Source organism: Mesoplodon mirus (assembly GCF_964341445.2).
Source record: "Mesoplodon mirus genome assembly, chromosome: 3".
Classification (NCBI taxonomy): Eukaryota; Metazoa; Chordata; class Mammalia; order Artiodactyla; family Ziphiidae; genus Mesoplodon; species Mesoplodon mirus.
The window spans coordinates 118603475-118619789 of NC_138978.1; the positions used below are offsets into that span (position 1 = coordinate 118603475).

At 38.9% G+C, this 16315-nt stretch overlaps 1 protein-coding gene across 1 annotated transcript in view; it reads right to left on the reverse strand.

The window, feature by feature from the left end:
- The window catches only part of NUP210L (nucleoporin 210 like), a gene marked incomplete at its 3' end in the record, with an annotated part of 76263 nt that overhangs the window by 36298 nt on the left and 23650 nt on the right, over positions 1–16315 (reverse strand). Inside the window, exons 10-14 of the mRNA XM_082613176.1 lie at positions 15962–16120; positions 11035–11233; positions 8691–8836; positions 4525–4746; positions 3270–3443 (exon numbers count right to left, since the gene is read on the reverse strand). Of these exons, the coding sequence (XP_082469302.1) occupies positions 3270–3443; positions 4525–4746; positions 8691–8836; positions 11035–11233; positions 15962–16120 (900 nt within the window). The remainder of the gene's footprint in view (positions 1–3269; positions 3444–4524; positions 4747–8690; positions 8837–11034; positions 11234–15961; positions 16121–16315) is intronic.

Here is a 16315-nt window from a genome sequence, read left to right on the forward strand (position 1 = left end):
TGGTAATGCTCTCCAAATGAATCTACAGATTTAATGAAATTCCTGTCAAAACCCCTGCTAGGGGCTTCCCTGGTGGCGCAGTGGTTGAGAGTCCACCTGCCGATGCAGGGGACACGGGTTCGTTCCCTGGTCCCAGAAGATCCCACATGCGGCGGAGCGGCTAGGCCCGTGAGCCATGGCCACTGAGCCTGCGCATCTGGAGCCTGTGCTCCACAACGGGAGAGTCCACAACAGTGAGAGGCCCACATACCGCAAAACAAACAAACAAAAAACAAACAAACAAAAACAACCCCTGCTAGTTTCTTTGCAGAAATTGACAAAGGAATCCTAAAATTCATATGCAAATGCAAGGGACTCAGAATAGCCAAAACTATATTGAAAAAGAAGAATAGAGTTGGAGGACACATACTTCCCAATTTCAAAATTACCACAAAGCTACAGTAATCAAGATAGTATGGTACTGGCATAAGGACAGACGTATGGATTAATTGAAGAGATTTGTGAGCCCAGGAATAAATCCTCACATTTATGGTTAACAGATTTTCAACAAGAGTGCCAAGATGATTCAAAGGAGAAAGAATAACCTTTTTAATAAATGGTGTTGGATCAACTGGATATCCACATGCAAAAGAATGAAGATGGACTCCAACTTCACACCATATACAAAAATAAACTCAAAATGGATTAGAGGCCTAAATGTAAGGACTAAAACTACAAAACTCTTAGAAGTCAAAAGCGTAAATACTCATGCCCTTGGATCAGACAATGGTTTCTTGGATATGACATCAAAAATACAAACAAAAACAACAACAGAAGTGATGAATTGGACATCGTTAAATAAAACCTTTTGTGCTTCAAAATACACCATCAAGAAAGTGAAAGTTTACAAAAAGAAGGTGAAAGTACTCGCTTCAGCAGCATGTATACTAAAATTGGAATGATACAGAGAAGATTAGCATAACCCTTGCACAAGGATGACACCCAAATTCGTGAAGCATTCCATATTTTTAATAGACTGGTGGTTGCCAAGGGGGAGGGGTAGGAAATGGATGGATTGGCAGTTTGGGATTAGCAGATGCAAACTGGTATATATAGAATGGATAAACAAGAAAGCCCTACTGTATAGTACAGGGAACGATATTCAATATCCTGTGATAAACGTTAACGGAAAAGAATATGAAAAAGAATGCATATGTATGTCCCATAAAAATTTTTTTTAAAAAGAATGCATATATATGTATAACTGAGTCACTTTGCTGTACAGCAATAATTAACACAGCATTGTAAGTCAAATATACTTCAATTAAAAAATGCAAAACAATCAAAAAAGAAAGTGAAAGACAACCCATAAGATGGAAGAAAAGTTCTGCAAATCACGTATCTCAAAAAGACTTGTATTTAGGATACATGAAGAACTTGTATAACTCAATATAAAAGATGAACAACCCATAAGATTGGAATAGACATTCTCCAAAGAAGATATACAACTGGCCAATAAGCACATGGAAAGGTGCACAATGTCATAAGTTATTGAGAAATGTAAATCAAAACCACTATAACATACCACTTCTCACACACTAGGAAGGACATAATCAAAATGACAAACATTAACAAGTATTGGCAAATGTGGAGAAATTGGAATTCTCATACATTGGTAATGGAAATGTAAAATGAGGTAGCCATTTTGGAAAACAGCTGGAAGTTCTTCAAAAGGCTAAACATAGAGTTACCATATGACCCAGCACTTCCACTCCTAAATATATACTCAAGAGAGCTGAAAATATATTCACACAAAAATTTGTGCATGAATGTTCATTGTAGCATTATTCATAAGAGCCAAAAAATGGGAACCACCCATATATCTATCAACTGACAAATGGATGAACAAAATGTAGTATATCTATATAACAGAACCAGCCTTAAAAAAATAATGCAGTAGTGATTCATTCTACAACCTGGATGAATCTTAAAAACATGCTAAATGTAAGAAGCTACATGTAAACACCATATATTGTATGATTCCATTTATATGAAGTGTCCAGAATAGGCAAATCTATAGAGAAAGAAAGTATATTAGTGGTTTTCAGGGACTTAGAGGAGGGGGAAGTGGGGAGTGACTGCTAATGGGTGTGGTGTTTCTTTTTGGGGAAATGAAGATGTTCTGAAGGTAGATAGTGGTGATGGTTGCACAACTCTGATTTGCACACTTTTTAAAATTGAAGTAGAGCTTAGTTAACAATATTACTTGTATACTTTTAAACAGGTGAATTTTATGGTATGTGAATTATACTCAAATACAAAAAAAAAGAAACAAATGCTAAAGTATGGAGGATCATGTTTGTAACTTACTCTTAAATGGTTCCAGGAAAAAAGTTGTACTTTTCCTGGAAATTTTCTATAAATTTAAATTATTTCAAATGAAAAAAAAGATATTGAATGACAATGCCATTATAGAGATAACTTCTATTCTGCTCCATCTAAGTGCTTTTTTAAAAAGTGAATAATTTATAAAGTTCAAATAATAGTATTTAATGTTGAATTTGGTTCTGAAAAAAAATGAGTTCCTAACCTGCAACATCTCATAAGTTCTTTTATAATAAAAAGGCAGTATAGCAAGAAAGTTAATAACGTGTGCATTGGAGTCAGATGGAAAATGCTATTTTCTAGCTTTATGACCTTGGGAAAATTACTCAACTTCTAGGATCCTCAGTTTCTTCATCTGTAAAATGGGAATAATTAAAGGATTGTTCTATTCTGCAAAGGCTAAAAAATGACTTCTATTTTCCCATGCTTGGAATCATAGTTAACCTCATTTAGTGTATAGTCTGATGTTCTAGTTTCTAGGTTAGATAACTCATTTATTCCTCATTCCCTGTTGCCTACCTTCTAGCTATGCTATTGCTTATCGTTATTCTTCATATGGGTTTGGAGTAGAGGTAAATCCTATAAGTTACTAATAATGCTAATAAAAGATTTAGTAGGGAAGGATACTAGCAAACCAATTTGGAAGTTATTTAGAGAGTTCTCAATTGCCTATTGTCATAGTTACAAGCTGACTATGTACCTAAGTACAACAAGCAAAGTCACTAAGCGTCACTAAGTATAGCCAACTCTAACCTAATTGAATCACCACTTCTAAGACACTATCAGAGATTAGATAACAAATAAAAGAGTTTCCTTAACTTCAATAAGACAAAAGCTACATTTCAGACCATTTATCTTAAAGCAGGTTAGAGAAAATGTAAATTAGTTGGAAATACTGTACTCACCAGTTGTTTGTTATGCTGTGGCAGAGGACATGGCTGGGCACCAGCTGGCACCTTATATACTGGAGTTACTGATATGCTGGCAGGGTGGGCACATATGAAGCGTACCTGCACAACTTCTACAGCTGGACTAGGGTTCAGGACACCTGGATGATTTCCAATTTGGAATGTCAGAATCTTTAAGAAAACACAAGGGCAAGAGATAATTGTGGGTAGACACTTGATGTCAGTTGTGCCAATCTAAACGTGTTAGAATTATTCAAATTCCAGTATAGAGTCCCTTTGGACATTATAATCAGGCAAATCCCTTAAAGACACTATAGTTCTTAATTATCTGTGCTAAGAGAAACAAGGGTATCATAGAAACAAAGGGAACATTAAAAAAATCTAACTGACCAATTACTTCAGTCTTTTCTTCCACCAAATCTTTTGTTACCAGTTGGCAAAAAGTGGAAAAACTAATTTGTGTTTCAACTCATTTCTGGTGGAAATACTAATGAATAACAATGTGAAAACAAAAAGAAGCTAGAGAGCTTCAAAAGGGGGTAATTAGGATTGAAATCACTAATAGCTAGTCATATATACAATACAGTACACTAGAGATATTAAAATGAAGCTCAATTGATTATAGCACAGTTCTTATTAAGTTAAAATCATACATGGGTTCCCTGGGGGCTGGTTAGCTGGACTATGCCTCATAGTCATACTTTAAATTCTCAATCCTGGTCAAACTGAAAACCTTTGTTACTGGTTTTGGTAGAAGCAGGGTGCAGCTATGGATAAAGCCATCACTACCTCTAAAAATAATCAAAACTAATTAAACTGATAAAGGGCAATATACTAATTACTCTTATCAACACAGATCTAAGTTATTCTTCAAAATTGATAACCATAGATGACACTTTAAATTTCCCTTCCTCACATTCTTTGGAGGTGGAAAACTATATATCCTCTAGTCTAGGTAACAGGAAATGAATTATAGTGATAAAATGATTGAAATAAGCCCCCTGCTACAAAAAAATCTTGAACCATTTGGTTGGTGAACTGTTAGAATTCTCAGATGAGCAAACCAAAACCTTTGGTGTACATTTAAAGGATAGTAAGCTTTAAAAAGAAAAGATCTTTTAATCAATAATTAGAATTTTCCCATCTAGTACATAAACTAAATCCATTAGAATCTGAAAAGGAATGGCTAGAAGTACAAAAGATTTGGAGTATTATTGCTAAAAGAAATGTTAGAAAAAGATCATTTTCCTACTTGTTCCCCTAAATCCAGGCACAGGACCCGATAGATATACTGATTCTGTTTTCTCTTAGCTGGCAGCCGGACTTGCGTTATTCTAATTTTCTCTGTGTTCTCCATGCTCAGCTCCAAAAAGAATCGTGAGGGCTCCAAGATCCATGGACGAGGGCCCCCTTCAAATATCATTTCCTTTACAGAGTGCCATGTCACCAGTGCCACTTCCACAGGGTTTAGAGCCTGATGACATTTAAAGAAATTAACCCCTGATTAGTTAGAGAATTCAACAGTTTTCTAAAGTGAAAAACTGGTTATATAACTATAATGTAAATGACATTAGACTTAATTCCCAAATTAGGAAACATATATGTTATGCCTCTTACTTGGAATGCTTCTCAACCTCTGTACTAATTTAGATCCCACCTATCATTCAGCCTAACTCATGTGTCAAGAGAATCCATTAATTTATGTCTAATCATTCCAGACCACAACCACTTCTGCATCCTCTAAGCTCTTATAGTAATTATCTCTACCATTAATTTGTATACTTGTTTATCCCCTAACTCTATTTAAATATGTCAAATCTTCATATATATATACATCCAATAATTCTTGTTATACTGTCTAGTTATATAAACTTCTTAAGAGAAAAGAGTATCTTATACCCCAAATTTTTGAAAGAATCTCTCTTCCTCGTGGGATTTAGTACAATGCTGTGGACATAAAAAGTATTGATAAATAAGTGCATAAACATTTTTTCTTTTTTCTCTTTTTTAAAAAATTGAAGTATAACTGGCATATAACATTACACTTGTCTCAGGTGTGTAACATAATGATTTGATATTTTTATACACTGCAAAATGATCACCACAATAAGTCTAGGTACCATCTGTCACCATATTACATAAGAATTTTAAATGGATATTTTACTAAAGTATCAAAGAACTCCTGCCCTAAAAATATGAAAATAATACATCTATACAGTTCATCTGTTTCTCAAAGAACTCTCACCTAAGAGGTAGTCAAGACAGGTATTATTCACTCCAGTATACAGAGGAGTTGTATCCTACTTAGAGATGAGGAAACTGGTTTTGGGGGAATGAAGTATTCTCAAAGTGTAGGGGTTTTTTGTATGGCACACAGTGTCTACAACAGTGACTAAGTGACAAAATGAAGTATAGAGTTGAAGCAATCATTCTGAAAATGTAAGCAAACCGTGTTTTAATATTTCTTTCCTGAACTAGTCAATCATATTTATTATTGAATACTATTAACATTAAACATTCCTATGTCTAATGGCAGTATTCTCTTAAAAATGTATATATAATTCAATTTAACAAATATTCATTGATGGCCCACTGGTGATACAGTAATAGAAAGCCAAAATAAGGTCCTGCCTCACAGTGGAGCTAAGAGTCTGGAAAAGTCAGATTTGAAGTAGGTAAAGAGTATAATGAGTGTTACAAAAAGGCACAGTACAGAGTGCCAAACAAGCCTCAAATAGAAGAAATTAAACTAGTCAGAGGCTTCATGGAAGGCTTTCTGAGAAAGCAAAACTGGAGTTATTCCTTTTTCCTAGATGTATATAGTCCAAAATTAATCAGATCAACTGAATTGAACTGATGTATAAAAGGAAAAATTGAGAACTATATACCATGTACCAAAACATAAGATTGATAACAAAAGTAAAACATACATATATTTTTCAGCAGCTAAAGAAAAACATCATGACCAAAGTACTAGGTAGAAAAAGAAAATCATCATCTTACTTCCTTTCCTTTAAGGATAGTTTTCACTCAGGGGAGATCTGATTTGTGGGACATTCAATAAATATAAAATTAGGGTAAGGATAATGATAAAACTAAGGAAAAACCTCATGAAATGACCAGGGGCTGCAGCCTAGCCCTTTCACTTAATTAGGCAAGTAGGATGGTTCATCCACTAAGAGAATGAGTGCAATATGCTCAAACCATATGTTTAATACTTAGGCTGCACAATGTACAATGAGGCCAACTTAAAATGCAAATATTAATGAACAAGTTATCTTTTTAAAATTAATAACTTACCTTGCTTCTTTCATTGACAACTTTTTCCCTGTGGATGCCTCCTCACCCTCAGAGGCACTGAGTCAGTATTTGTCAGTATGTATCAGCAAGAACTTGTAGACATCAAGGTTTGCTGTTGTTTATTTTTTAAATTTTAGTTTACTTTTTATTATTTTTGGCTGTGTTGGGTCTTCGGTGCTGCGTGCAGGCTTTTCTCTGGTTGCGGCGAGTGTGGGCTACTCTTCGTGGTGGTGCACTGGTTTCTCATTGCGGTGGCTTCTCTTGTTGCGGAGCACAGGCTCTAGGTGCACGGGCTTCAGTAGTTGTGGCTCGCAGGCTCTAGAGCGCAGGCTCAACACTTGTGGTTCACGGGCTTAGTTGCTCTGTGGCATGTAGGATCTTCCCAGACCAGGGCTCAAACCCATGTCCCCTGCATCAGCAGGCAGATTCTTAACCACTGTGCCACCAGGGAAGCCCCTAGATATGAATTTTAGCTCCTGAAGGACTCAGATATATAGAAAGCATGCCAGGCTCTGTCTACTTTTATCTTTTTATTTTTTAAATTATTTATTTATTTATTTAGGCTGCTCTTAGTTGCAGCATGCAGGATCTTCGTAGCGGCGTGCGGAATCTTCAGTTGCAGCATGTGGACTTCTTAGTTGTGGCATGCATGTGGAGATCTAGTTCCTAGACCAGGGATTGAATCTGGGCCCCCTGCACTGGGAGCATGGAGTCCTACCCACTGGCCCAAGAGGGAAGTCCCTATCTACTTTTATTTTGAACTGCCACCTGTCGTAATATCCCAATTATAATGGACCAATCCTTGGGGGCCAAAATGATGACTGCTGTGCTGAAAATTTGTAGGTATAAAGGGTAAAAGATGATTGGCTTCCCTCCCTAGGGTGGAAGGTTTTCTTTCAGAGTTCTTCAAAAGACAGTATACTAATATTCTATATCTACTTCCAGGTGGTGTTACAAAGATACATACATATGTAAAAATTCAAACAGTACCTTAAGAGACTTCCCTGGTGGTCCAGTGGCTAAGACTCCGCGCTCCCAATGCAGGGGGCCCGGGTTTGATCCCTGGTCAGGGAACTAGATTCCACATGCTGCAACTAAGAGTTCGCATGCCGCAACTAAAGATCCTGCAACTAAGACCTGGTGCAGCCAAATAAAAAAAATAAATAGTACCTTAAGATTAGTGTACTTTACTATATGTTTTTTATATCTCAGTAAAAAAGAGGAAAAAAAAGAGGAAAGAAAGCAAAATATCTAAAACTTGCTGGGACTTCCCTGGTGGTCCAGTGGTAAAGAATCCGCCTTCCAGGGGCTTCCCTGATTGCCCAGTGGCTAAGAATCTGCCTGCCAATGCAGGGGACACGAGGTCGAGCCCTGGTCCGGGAAGATCCCACATGTTGCGGAGCAACTAAGCCTGTGTGCCACAACTACTGAGCTCGCGCTCTAGAGCCCATGAGCCACAACTGCTGAGCCCACGTGCCACAACTACTGAAGCCCGTGCGCCCTAGAGCCTGTGCTCCACAACAACAGAAGCCACCGCAATGAGAAGCCCGCGCACCACAACGAAGAGTAGCCCCTACTCACCACAACTAGAGAAAGCCCGCATGCAGCAACAAAGACCCAAGGCAGCCAAAAATAAATAAATAAATTTATTAAAAAAAAAAAAAGAATCCGCCTTCCAATGCAGGGGACATGGGTTCAATCCCTGTTTGGGGAACTAAGATCCCACATGCCGCGGGGCAACTAAGCCCACGCGTGCCGCACGCCACAACTAGAGAGAAGCTGGCACACCACAACTAGAGAGAAGCCTGTACACCGCAACAAAGAGCCCATGTACCACAACTAAGACCCGACACAGGCCCCCCACAAATAAATAAATAAATAACAAAACTTGCTGATACAACTTATAAATATTCCTGTGGCCGAAACATGATAGCATAAACTCCCTGATACTCAGATTTGATGAGGGAGCTGTGGGTCTAAAAACAAGAGAGTGGTAAGTAAAGAGAACATAAATATCACTGATCTTTAATAGAGATCACAGATAGGTAGGAAGCTCCCAAGTAGACATAGTGGGGTCCATGAAAAGATATGGCAGTTCCTTAGCATGAAATATCTCACCTTTAGGGGTTCATAAGCAGCAAATGTGGCACTGCTCTCCAAATACTCTTCATATTTAGTCACACTAACTGTTACCAAAGTATGGCCCAGAGATTTGGCTGCTATATGTGCACTGGAACAGTATGTTGGTCCTGGTCTTTGAATACCTGCAAATCAAAAAACATGACTTCAGTAGGGTAATAAGCCATCAGTCCTCAAGGAAATCAGTCTATAGAAATATAAGAATTTTAATATATTAAAAAATTCTTAATCTTACACACTACTAGACCCCAATTATTTATATTAAGTTGATATAAAATAATGTTCCTTCTATTAACAGATATATATCATGTAAGACACAGTTCTATGTACGGTGAGGATACAAATATGAGCAAAGATCCTGACCTCAAGGCATATACAGTTTAGAAGGGGAGGGTGAACATTTACATAAATTAACCTATTAGTAGAAAATGATAAGCATTATAGAAGTCTAGAAAACAGAATGATTACTTTTAGCTGGAGAGATCAAGAAAGGTTTAGATATGCAGAAGAGAGTATTCTAAGCTGAAAAACAAATGAACAAAGACAGAAATATAAATGAGATACAAATGAGTATATGAAAGAGATATATGGGAAATTTTAACTAAAGTAGTTAGTTTAGCTAGAGCTATACATGAAGCCAAAGCATGAAGTTCCAAAAAGTACGTTGGGTTACACTGTAGAGGGCCTTTAATACTAAACTGGAAGGATTTTGGCTGTTGTCCACGGGCAGGGCGAAGCCTCTCAAATTTTTTTTTAAATTGAATTGTATACTTTAAAATAATCAATTAATTAATTAATTAAAATTTTTGGCTGTTTTGGGTCTTTGTTGCTGTGCACGGGCTTTCTCTAGTTGTGGCAAGCAGGGGTTACTCTTCGTCATGGTGCGGGGGCTTCTCATTGTGGTTGCTTCTCTTGTTGCAGAGCACAGGCTCTAGGTGTGCAGGCTTCAGTAGTTGTGGCACGTGGGCTCAGTAGTTGTGGCTCGCGGGCTCTAGAGCACAGGCTCAGTAGTTGTGGCGCATGGGCTTAGTTGCTCTGCGGCATGTGGGATCTTCCCGGACCAGGGCTCAAACCCGTATCCCCTGCATTGGCAGGCAGATTCTTAACCACTGTGCCACCAGAAAAATCCACCTCTCAAAATTTTTGAGCAGGAAAATTAATTTTGAAATTGAGCTTCATGAAGATCTATCTGATAGCCATGATTATCAAAGGCAAGAACAGTTAGGAGGATATCGTTAAATTCTCAGTGAGAGATAATGAGGGCCTAAAAATGGGGAGAGACAGCCTAAGAACAGAGGAGAGGTGAGAGATATTATACAGTATAATTAACAAGGGCAAAAGAGAAGTCCAAGTTGATATCAACCTTATAGATGTATTGTGAGAATTAAATGGTTAGTATATGCAAAGTATTCAGAACAGAGCCTAGGAAATAGAAATGCTAAACAAATGTTAGATGCTACTACTGTCATTATTATTGATGAAAAAACAATGGTGATCAGGATCAAATATGAAGTTCCATAACGGTAAATGATATTGATCCTTATGGATAGCTTATTCATATTCTTTTCTTATTAAAAAGGTATTTTCTTTTTTGGAATAAATTTAATATATACATATATTAAATGGCAATACAGTCCTCTTAGAAAGAGGTGTAGTATATATATTAAAGAAAGAACGAAAGAAAGAAAGAAAGAAGAGCTTGAGGCTGGAAAGAGAAGCCTTTAATATCACTAAAAACTGACATTGTCTGGCCACAATGAACCCTGGACATGTTATTCAATTTTTGTGCCTTTGTTTCTACATCATATTGTAACACCTAATACAGGCAGTTGACAGAATAAATAAAAGTATTATAAAGAAAGGTAATATCTCAGGGCTTCCCTGGTGGCGCAGTGGTTGAGAGTCCACCTGCCGATGCAGGGGACACGGGTTCATGCCCCAGTCCGGGAAGATCCCACATGCCGCGGAGCGGCTGGGCCCGTGAGCCATGGCCGCTGAGCCTGCGCGTCCAGAGCCTGTGCTCTGCAACGGGAGAGGCCGCAACAGTGAGAGGCCCGCGTACCACAAAAAAAAAAAAAAAGAAAGGTACTATCTAAATTTAATTTTTAATTTTTTTGGCCACACCGCGCAGTTCGTGGGATCTTAGTTCCCCGACCAGGGACTGAAACCAGGCCCTCGGCAGTGAAAGCCCAGTGTCCCTACCACTGGACCACTAGGGAATCCCCAATATGTGAATTTAGATGGTAATTCATAGTTTCTGAATTGTTGATTGGTCCTTTAATTCAAAGACAAAGAAAGGAAAAAATAAAAAGCCTACTCTTACCTTCTTTGAGAAGAGTGAAGACTCCTTGTTTATCCATGTTCAAATCCAAGGATAAATGAGAGCAGTCTGAGAACGCGATGGCCTCTTTGGTCTCCTTATTTACATGATACATGGCAATGGGGATTTCTATAATCTGGCCAACCTCTACATCACCATGAAATGGTAACATTTTAATTTTGTTCAGTTTCAGAACACATACCTGAAGGGGAAAAAATTAATCTTTCAAGAAAGTTATGTTAGGAAAGTCTTAGAAGAAAACAAAGCATTTCTTTTTTTTTTTTTTTTGCGGTACGCGGGCGTCTCACTGTTGTGGCCTCTCCCGTTGCGGAGCACAGGCTCCAGACGTGCAGGCTCAGCGGCCATGGCTCACGGGTTCAGCCGCTCCACAGCATGTGGGATCTTTCTGGACCGGGGCACGAACCTGTGTCCCATGCAGTGGCAGGCGGACTCTCAACCACTGCACCACCAGGGAAGCCTGTTTGGGTTTTTTTTTTTTTGGCAGTGCACAAGGTATGCAGGATCTTAGCTCCCCAACCAAGGATCGAACCTGTGCCCCAGTGGAAGAGCAGAGTCTTAACCACTGGACAACCAGGGTAGTCCCACACTAAATGTATCCAAAACTGAATTCAGTATCTTCCTCTTTTTCTTTTTCCTTTTCTTGTTGGTTTTTTTTGGGGGGGCGGGGTGGCACTGTGTCGCATGGCTTGTGGGATCTCAGTTCCCCGACCAGGGATTGAACCCAGGCCACGGAAGTGAAAGCGCCGAATCCTAACTACTAGACCACCAAGGAACTCCCCTTTCCTTGTGTTTTCTATCCATCAAGCTGCCAAGGCTTAATCTTTCACTTTTTCCCACCCAACTAGGCATCAAATCTGATTAATCTACCTCTAAAATAACCCTCAATTTGTCCTCTTTTCTTTATTCTCAATACCATTTTGTTAGTTTAGGCTTAACTGGATACTTTGCCTTCACTTTCTTCTTTCATTCTATTCTAGTCTACTAGTATATAGCTCCAGAAACTATCTTTCATTCCTTTTTAAAAATATATTATAGTTGTTGTCTGGCTATAAAAATAATTAGATATCTTTCTAAACACAGACTTTACCATATTATTATTATTATTTTTAACATCTTTATTGGAGTATAACTGCTTTACAATGGTGTGTTAGTTTCTGCTTTACAACAAAGTGAATCAGTTATACATATACATATGTTCCCATATCTCTTCCCTCTTGCGTTTCCCTCCCTCCCACCCTCCCTATCCCACCCCTCTAGGTGGTCACAAACCACCGAGCTGATCTCCCTGTGCCATGCGGCTGCTTCCCACTAGCTATCCACCCTACGTTTGGTAGTGTATATATGTCCATGCCACTCTCTCACTTTGTCCCAGCTTACCCTTCCCCCTCCCCATATCCTCAAGTCCATGCTCCAGTAGGTCTGTGTCTTTATTCCCGTCCTACCCCTAGGCTCTTCATGACATTTTTTTTTTCTTAGATTCCATATATATGTGTTAGCATATGGTATTTGTTTTTCTCTTTCTGACTTAACTTCACTGTATGACAGACTCTAGGTCCATCCACCTCACTACAAATAACTCAATTTCGTTTCTTTTTATGGCTGAGTAATATTCTATTGTCTACATGTGCCACATCTTCTTTATCCATTCATCTGTCGATGGACATTTAGGTTGCTTCCATATCCTGGCTATTGTAAACAGAGCTGCAATGAACATTTTGGTACATGACTCTTTTTCAATTATGGTTTTCTCAGGGTATATGCCCAGTAGTGGGATTGCTGGGTTGTATTGTAGTTCTATTTTTAGTTTTAGTTTTTTTTTTTTTTTTTTTTGAGGTACACAGGCCTCTCACTGTTGTGGCCTCTCCTGTTGCGGAGCACAGGCTCCGGACGCGCAGGCTCAGCGGCCATGGCTCACGGGCCCAGCCGCTCCGCAGCATGTGGGATCTTCCTGGACCGGGGCACGAACCTGTGTCCCCTGCAAAGGCAGGTGGACTCTCAACCACTGTGCCACCAGGGAAGCCCTATTTTTAGTTTTTTAAGGAACCTCCATACTGTTCTGAAAAGTGGCTATATCAATTTACATTCCCACCAACAGTGCAAGAGTGTTCCCTTTTCTCCACACCCTCTCCAGCATTTATTGTTTCTAGATTTTTTGATGATGGCCATTCTGACTGGTGTGAGATGATATTTCATTGTAGTTTTGATTTGCATTTCTCTAATGATTAATGATGTTGAGCATTCTTTCATGTGTTTGTTGGCAATCTGTATATCTTCTTTGGAGAAATGTCTATTTAGGTCTTCTGCCCATGTTTGGATTGGGTTGTTTGTTTTTTTGTTATTGAGCTGCATGAGCTGCTTGTAAATTTTGGAGATTAATCCTTTGTCAGTTGCTTCATTTGCAAATATTTTCTGCTATTCTGAGGGTTGTCTTTTGGTCTTGATTATGGTTTCCTTTGCTGTGCAAAAGCTTTGAAGTTTCATTAGGTCCCATTTGTTTATTTTTGTTTTTATTTCCATTTCTCTAGGAGGTGGGTCAGAAAGGATCTTGCTGTGATTTATGTCATAGAGTGTTCTGCCTATGTTTTCCTCTAAGAGTTCAATGGTGTCTGGCCTTATATTTAGGTCTTTAATCCATTTTGAGTCTATTTTTGTGTATGGTGTTAGGGAGTGTTCTAATTTCATACTTTTACATGTACCTGTCCAGTTTTCCCAGCACCACTTATTGAAGAGGCTGTCTTTTCTCCACTGTATATTCTTTTTTAGTTTTGTTTCGTTTTTTGTTTTTTGTTTTCTTTTTTGTGGTACATGGGCCTCTCACTGTTATGGCCTCTCCCGCTGCAGAGCACAGGCTCCGGACGCACAGGCCCAGCGGCCATGGCTCACGGGCCCAGCCGCTCCACGGCATGTGGGATCTTTCTGGAGTGGGGCACGAACCCATGTCCCCTGCATCGGCAGGCGGACTCTCAACCACTGCGCCACCAGGAAAGCCCTCCACTGTATATTCTTGCCTCCTTTATCAAAGATAAGGTGACCATATGTGTGTGGGTTTATCTCTGGGCTTTCTATCCTGTTCCATTGATCTATATTTCTCTTTTTGTGCCAGTACCATACTGTCTTGATTACTGTAGCTTTGTAGCATAGTCCGAAGTCAAGGAGCCTGATTCCTCCAGCTCCATTTTTCATTCTCAAGATTGCTTTGTCGGGACTTCCCTGGTGGTCCAGTGGTTAAGAGTCGGTCTTGCAATGCAGGGGATGCCGGATCGATCCCTGGTCAGGGAACTGAGATCCCACATGCTGCAGGACAACTGAGCCCATGCCACAACTAATGAGCCTGGGTACTCTAGAGCCTGTGCACCGCAACTAAGACCTGATTCAGCAAATAAATAAATAAACATGAAAAAAAAAAAAAAGATTGCTTTGTCTATTCGGGGTCTTTCGTGTTTCCATACAAATTGTGAGATTTTTTGTTCTGGTTCTGTGAAAAATGCCAGTTGTAGTTTGATAGTGATTGCATTGAATCTGTAGATTGCTTTGGGTAGTAGAGTCATTTTCACAATGTTGATTCTTCCAATCCAAGAACATGGTACATCTCTCCATCTATTTGTATCATCTTTAATTTCTTTCATCAGTGTCTTATACTTTTCTGCATACAGGTCTTTTGTCTCCTTAGGTAGGTTTATTCCTAGATATTTTATTCTTTTTGTTGCAGTGGTAAATGGGAGTGTTTTCTTAATTTCACTTTCAGATTTTTCATTATTAGTGTATAAGAATGCCAGAGATTTCTGTGAATTAATTTTGTATCCTGGGCTTCCCTGGTGGCGCAGTGGTTGAGAGTCTGCCTGCCGATGCAGGGGATGCAGGTTCATGCCCCGGTCTGGGAGGATCCCACATGCCGCAGAGTGACTGGGCCCGTGAGCTATAGCCGCTGAGCCTGCGCGTCCAGAGCCTGTGCTCTGCAACGGGAGAGGCCACAGCAGTGAAAGGCCCACGTACTTCAAAAAAATAAAATAAAATAAAATAAAATAAAATAAATAATTTTGTATCCTGCTACTTTACCAAATTCATTTATTAGCTCTAGTAGTCTTCTGGTAGCATCTTTAGGATTCTCTATGTATAGTATCATGTCATCTGCAAACAGTGACAGCTTTACTTCTTCTTTTCCGATTTGGATTCCTTTTATTTCTTTTTTTTCTCCGATTGCTGTGGCTAGAACTTCCAAAACTATGTTGAATAAGAGTGGTGAGAGTGGGCAACCTTGTCTTGTTCCTGATCTTAGTGGAAATGCTTTCAGTTTTTTGGCTGTGGGTTTGTCATATATGGCCTTTCATTATGTTGAGGAAAGTTCCCTCTATGCCTACTTTCTGCAGGGTTTTTATCATAAATTGGTGTTGAATTTTGTCAAAAGCTTTCTCTGCATCTATTGAGATGATCATATGGTTTTTCTCCTTCAGTTTATTAGTATGGTGTATCATGTTGATTGATTTGAATATATTGAAGAATCCTTGCACTCCTGGAATAAACCCCACTTGATCATGGTGTATGATCCTTTTAATGTGCTGTTGGATTCTGTTTGCTAGTATTTTGTTGAGGATTTTTGCATCTATGTTCATCAGTGATATTGGCCTGTAGTTTTCTTTCTTTGTGTTTACCATATTATTGACCTTAGGAAAAATCTGTGTTGGCTTCCCATTGTTGACAGCAGGGGATCTTAGTTCCCTGACTAGGAATCAAACCCATGCCCCCTGCATTTGAAGTGCAGAGTCTTAACCACTGGACCACTAGGGAAGTCCTGAGGATCACTTTAAAACAGCCAAGTTGAAAAAGAAAAAAAAATTAATGTGTTACTGTACTTAAATTTAGACAGCAATGTCTCAGAGGAGATATGAACGTTTTTGGGAGAGTTGCTTACCTTAATTTCCCCATATCGAAAAGGATTTTGTACATCTCGGGCCAAAACAGTGCTGTTCCCCCTGACCTGACCAGCTGTCGTCACCACTCCTTTAGTGGTTACCATGGCCACTGTTTCATTAGAAGAGGTCCAGGTGAAATTGCCACTGCCACCCTCTACCTATAAAAAAATACAACCTTATATTTAATTAGTATAGGAAGAAAATAGGAATTTAACTGAAGATGTAAAATCTGGTGAAATAAAGTTTAGGAAATAATAAAACTATACAATAAATTACTTCTGGAACATTAAGAAACTGTGATGCTATGTTAAAGTAACTAAATGGGGAAGGGTAATACTAAAGGGGGATTATGT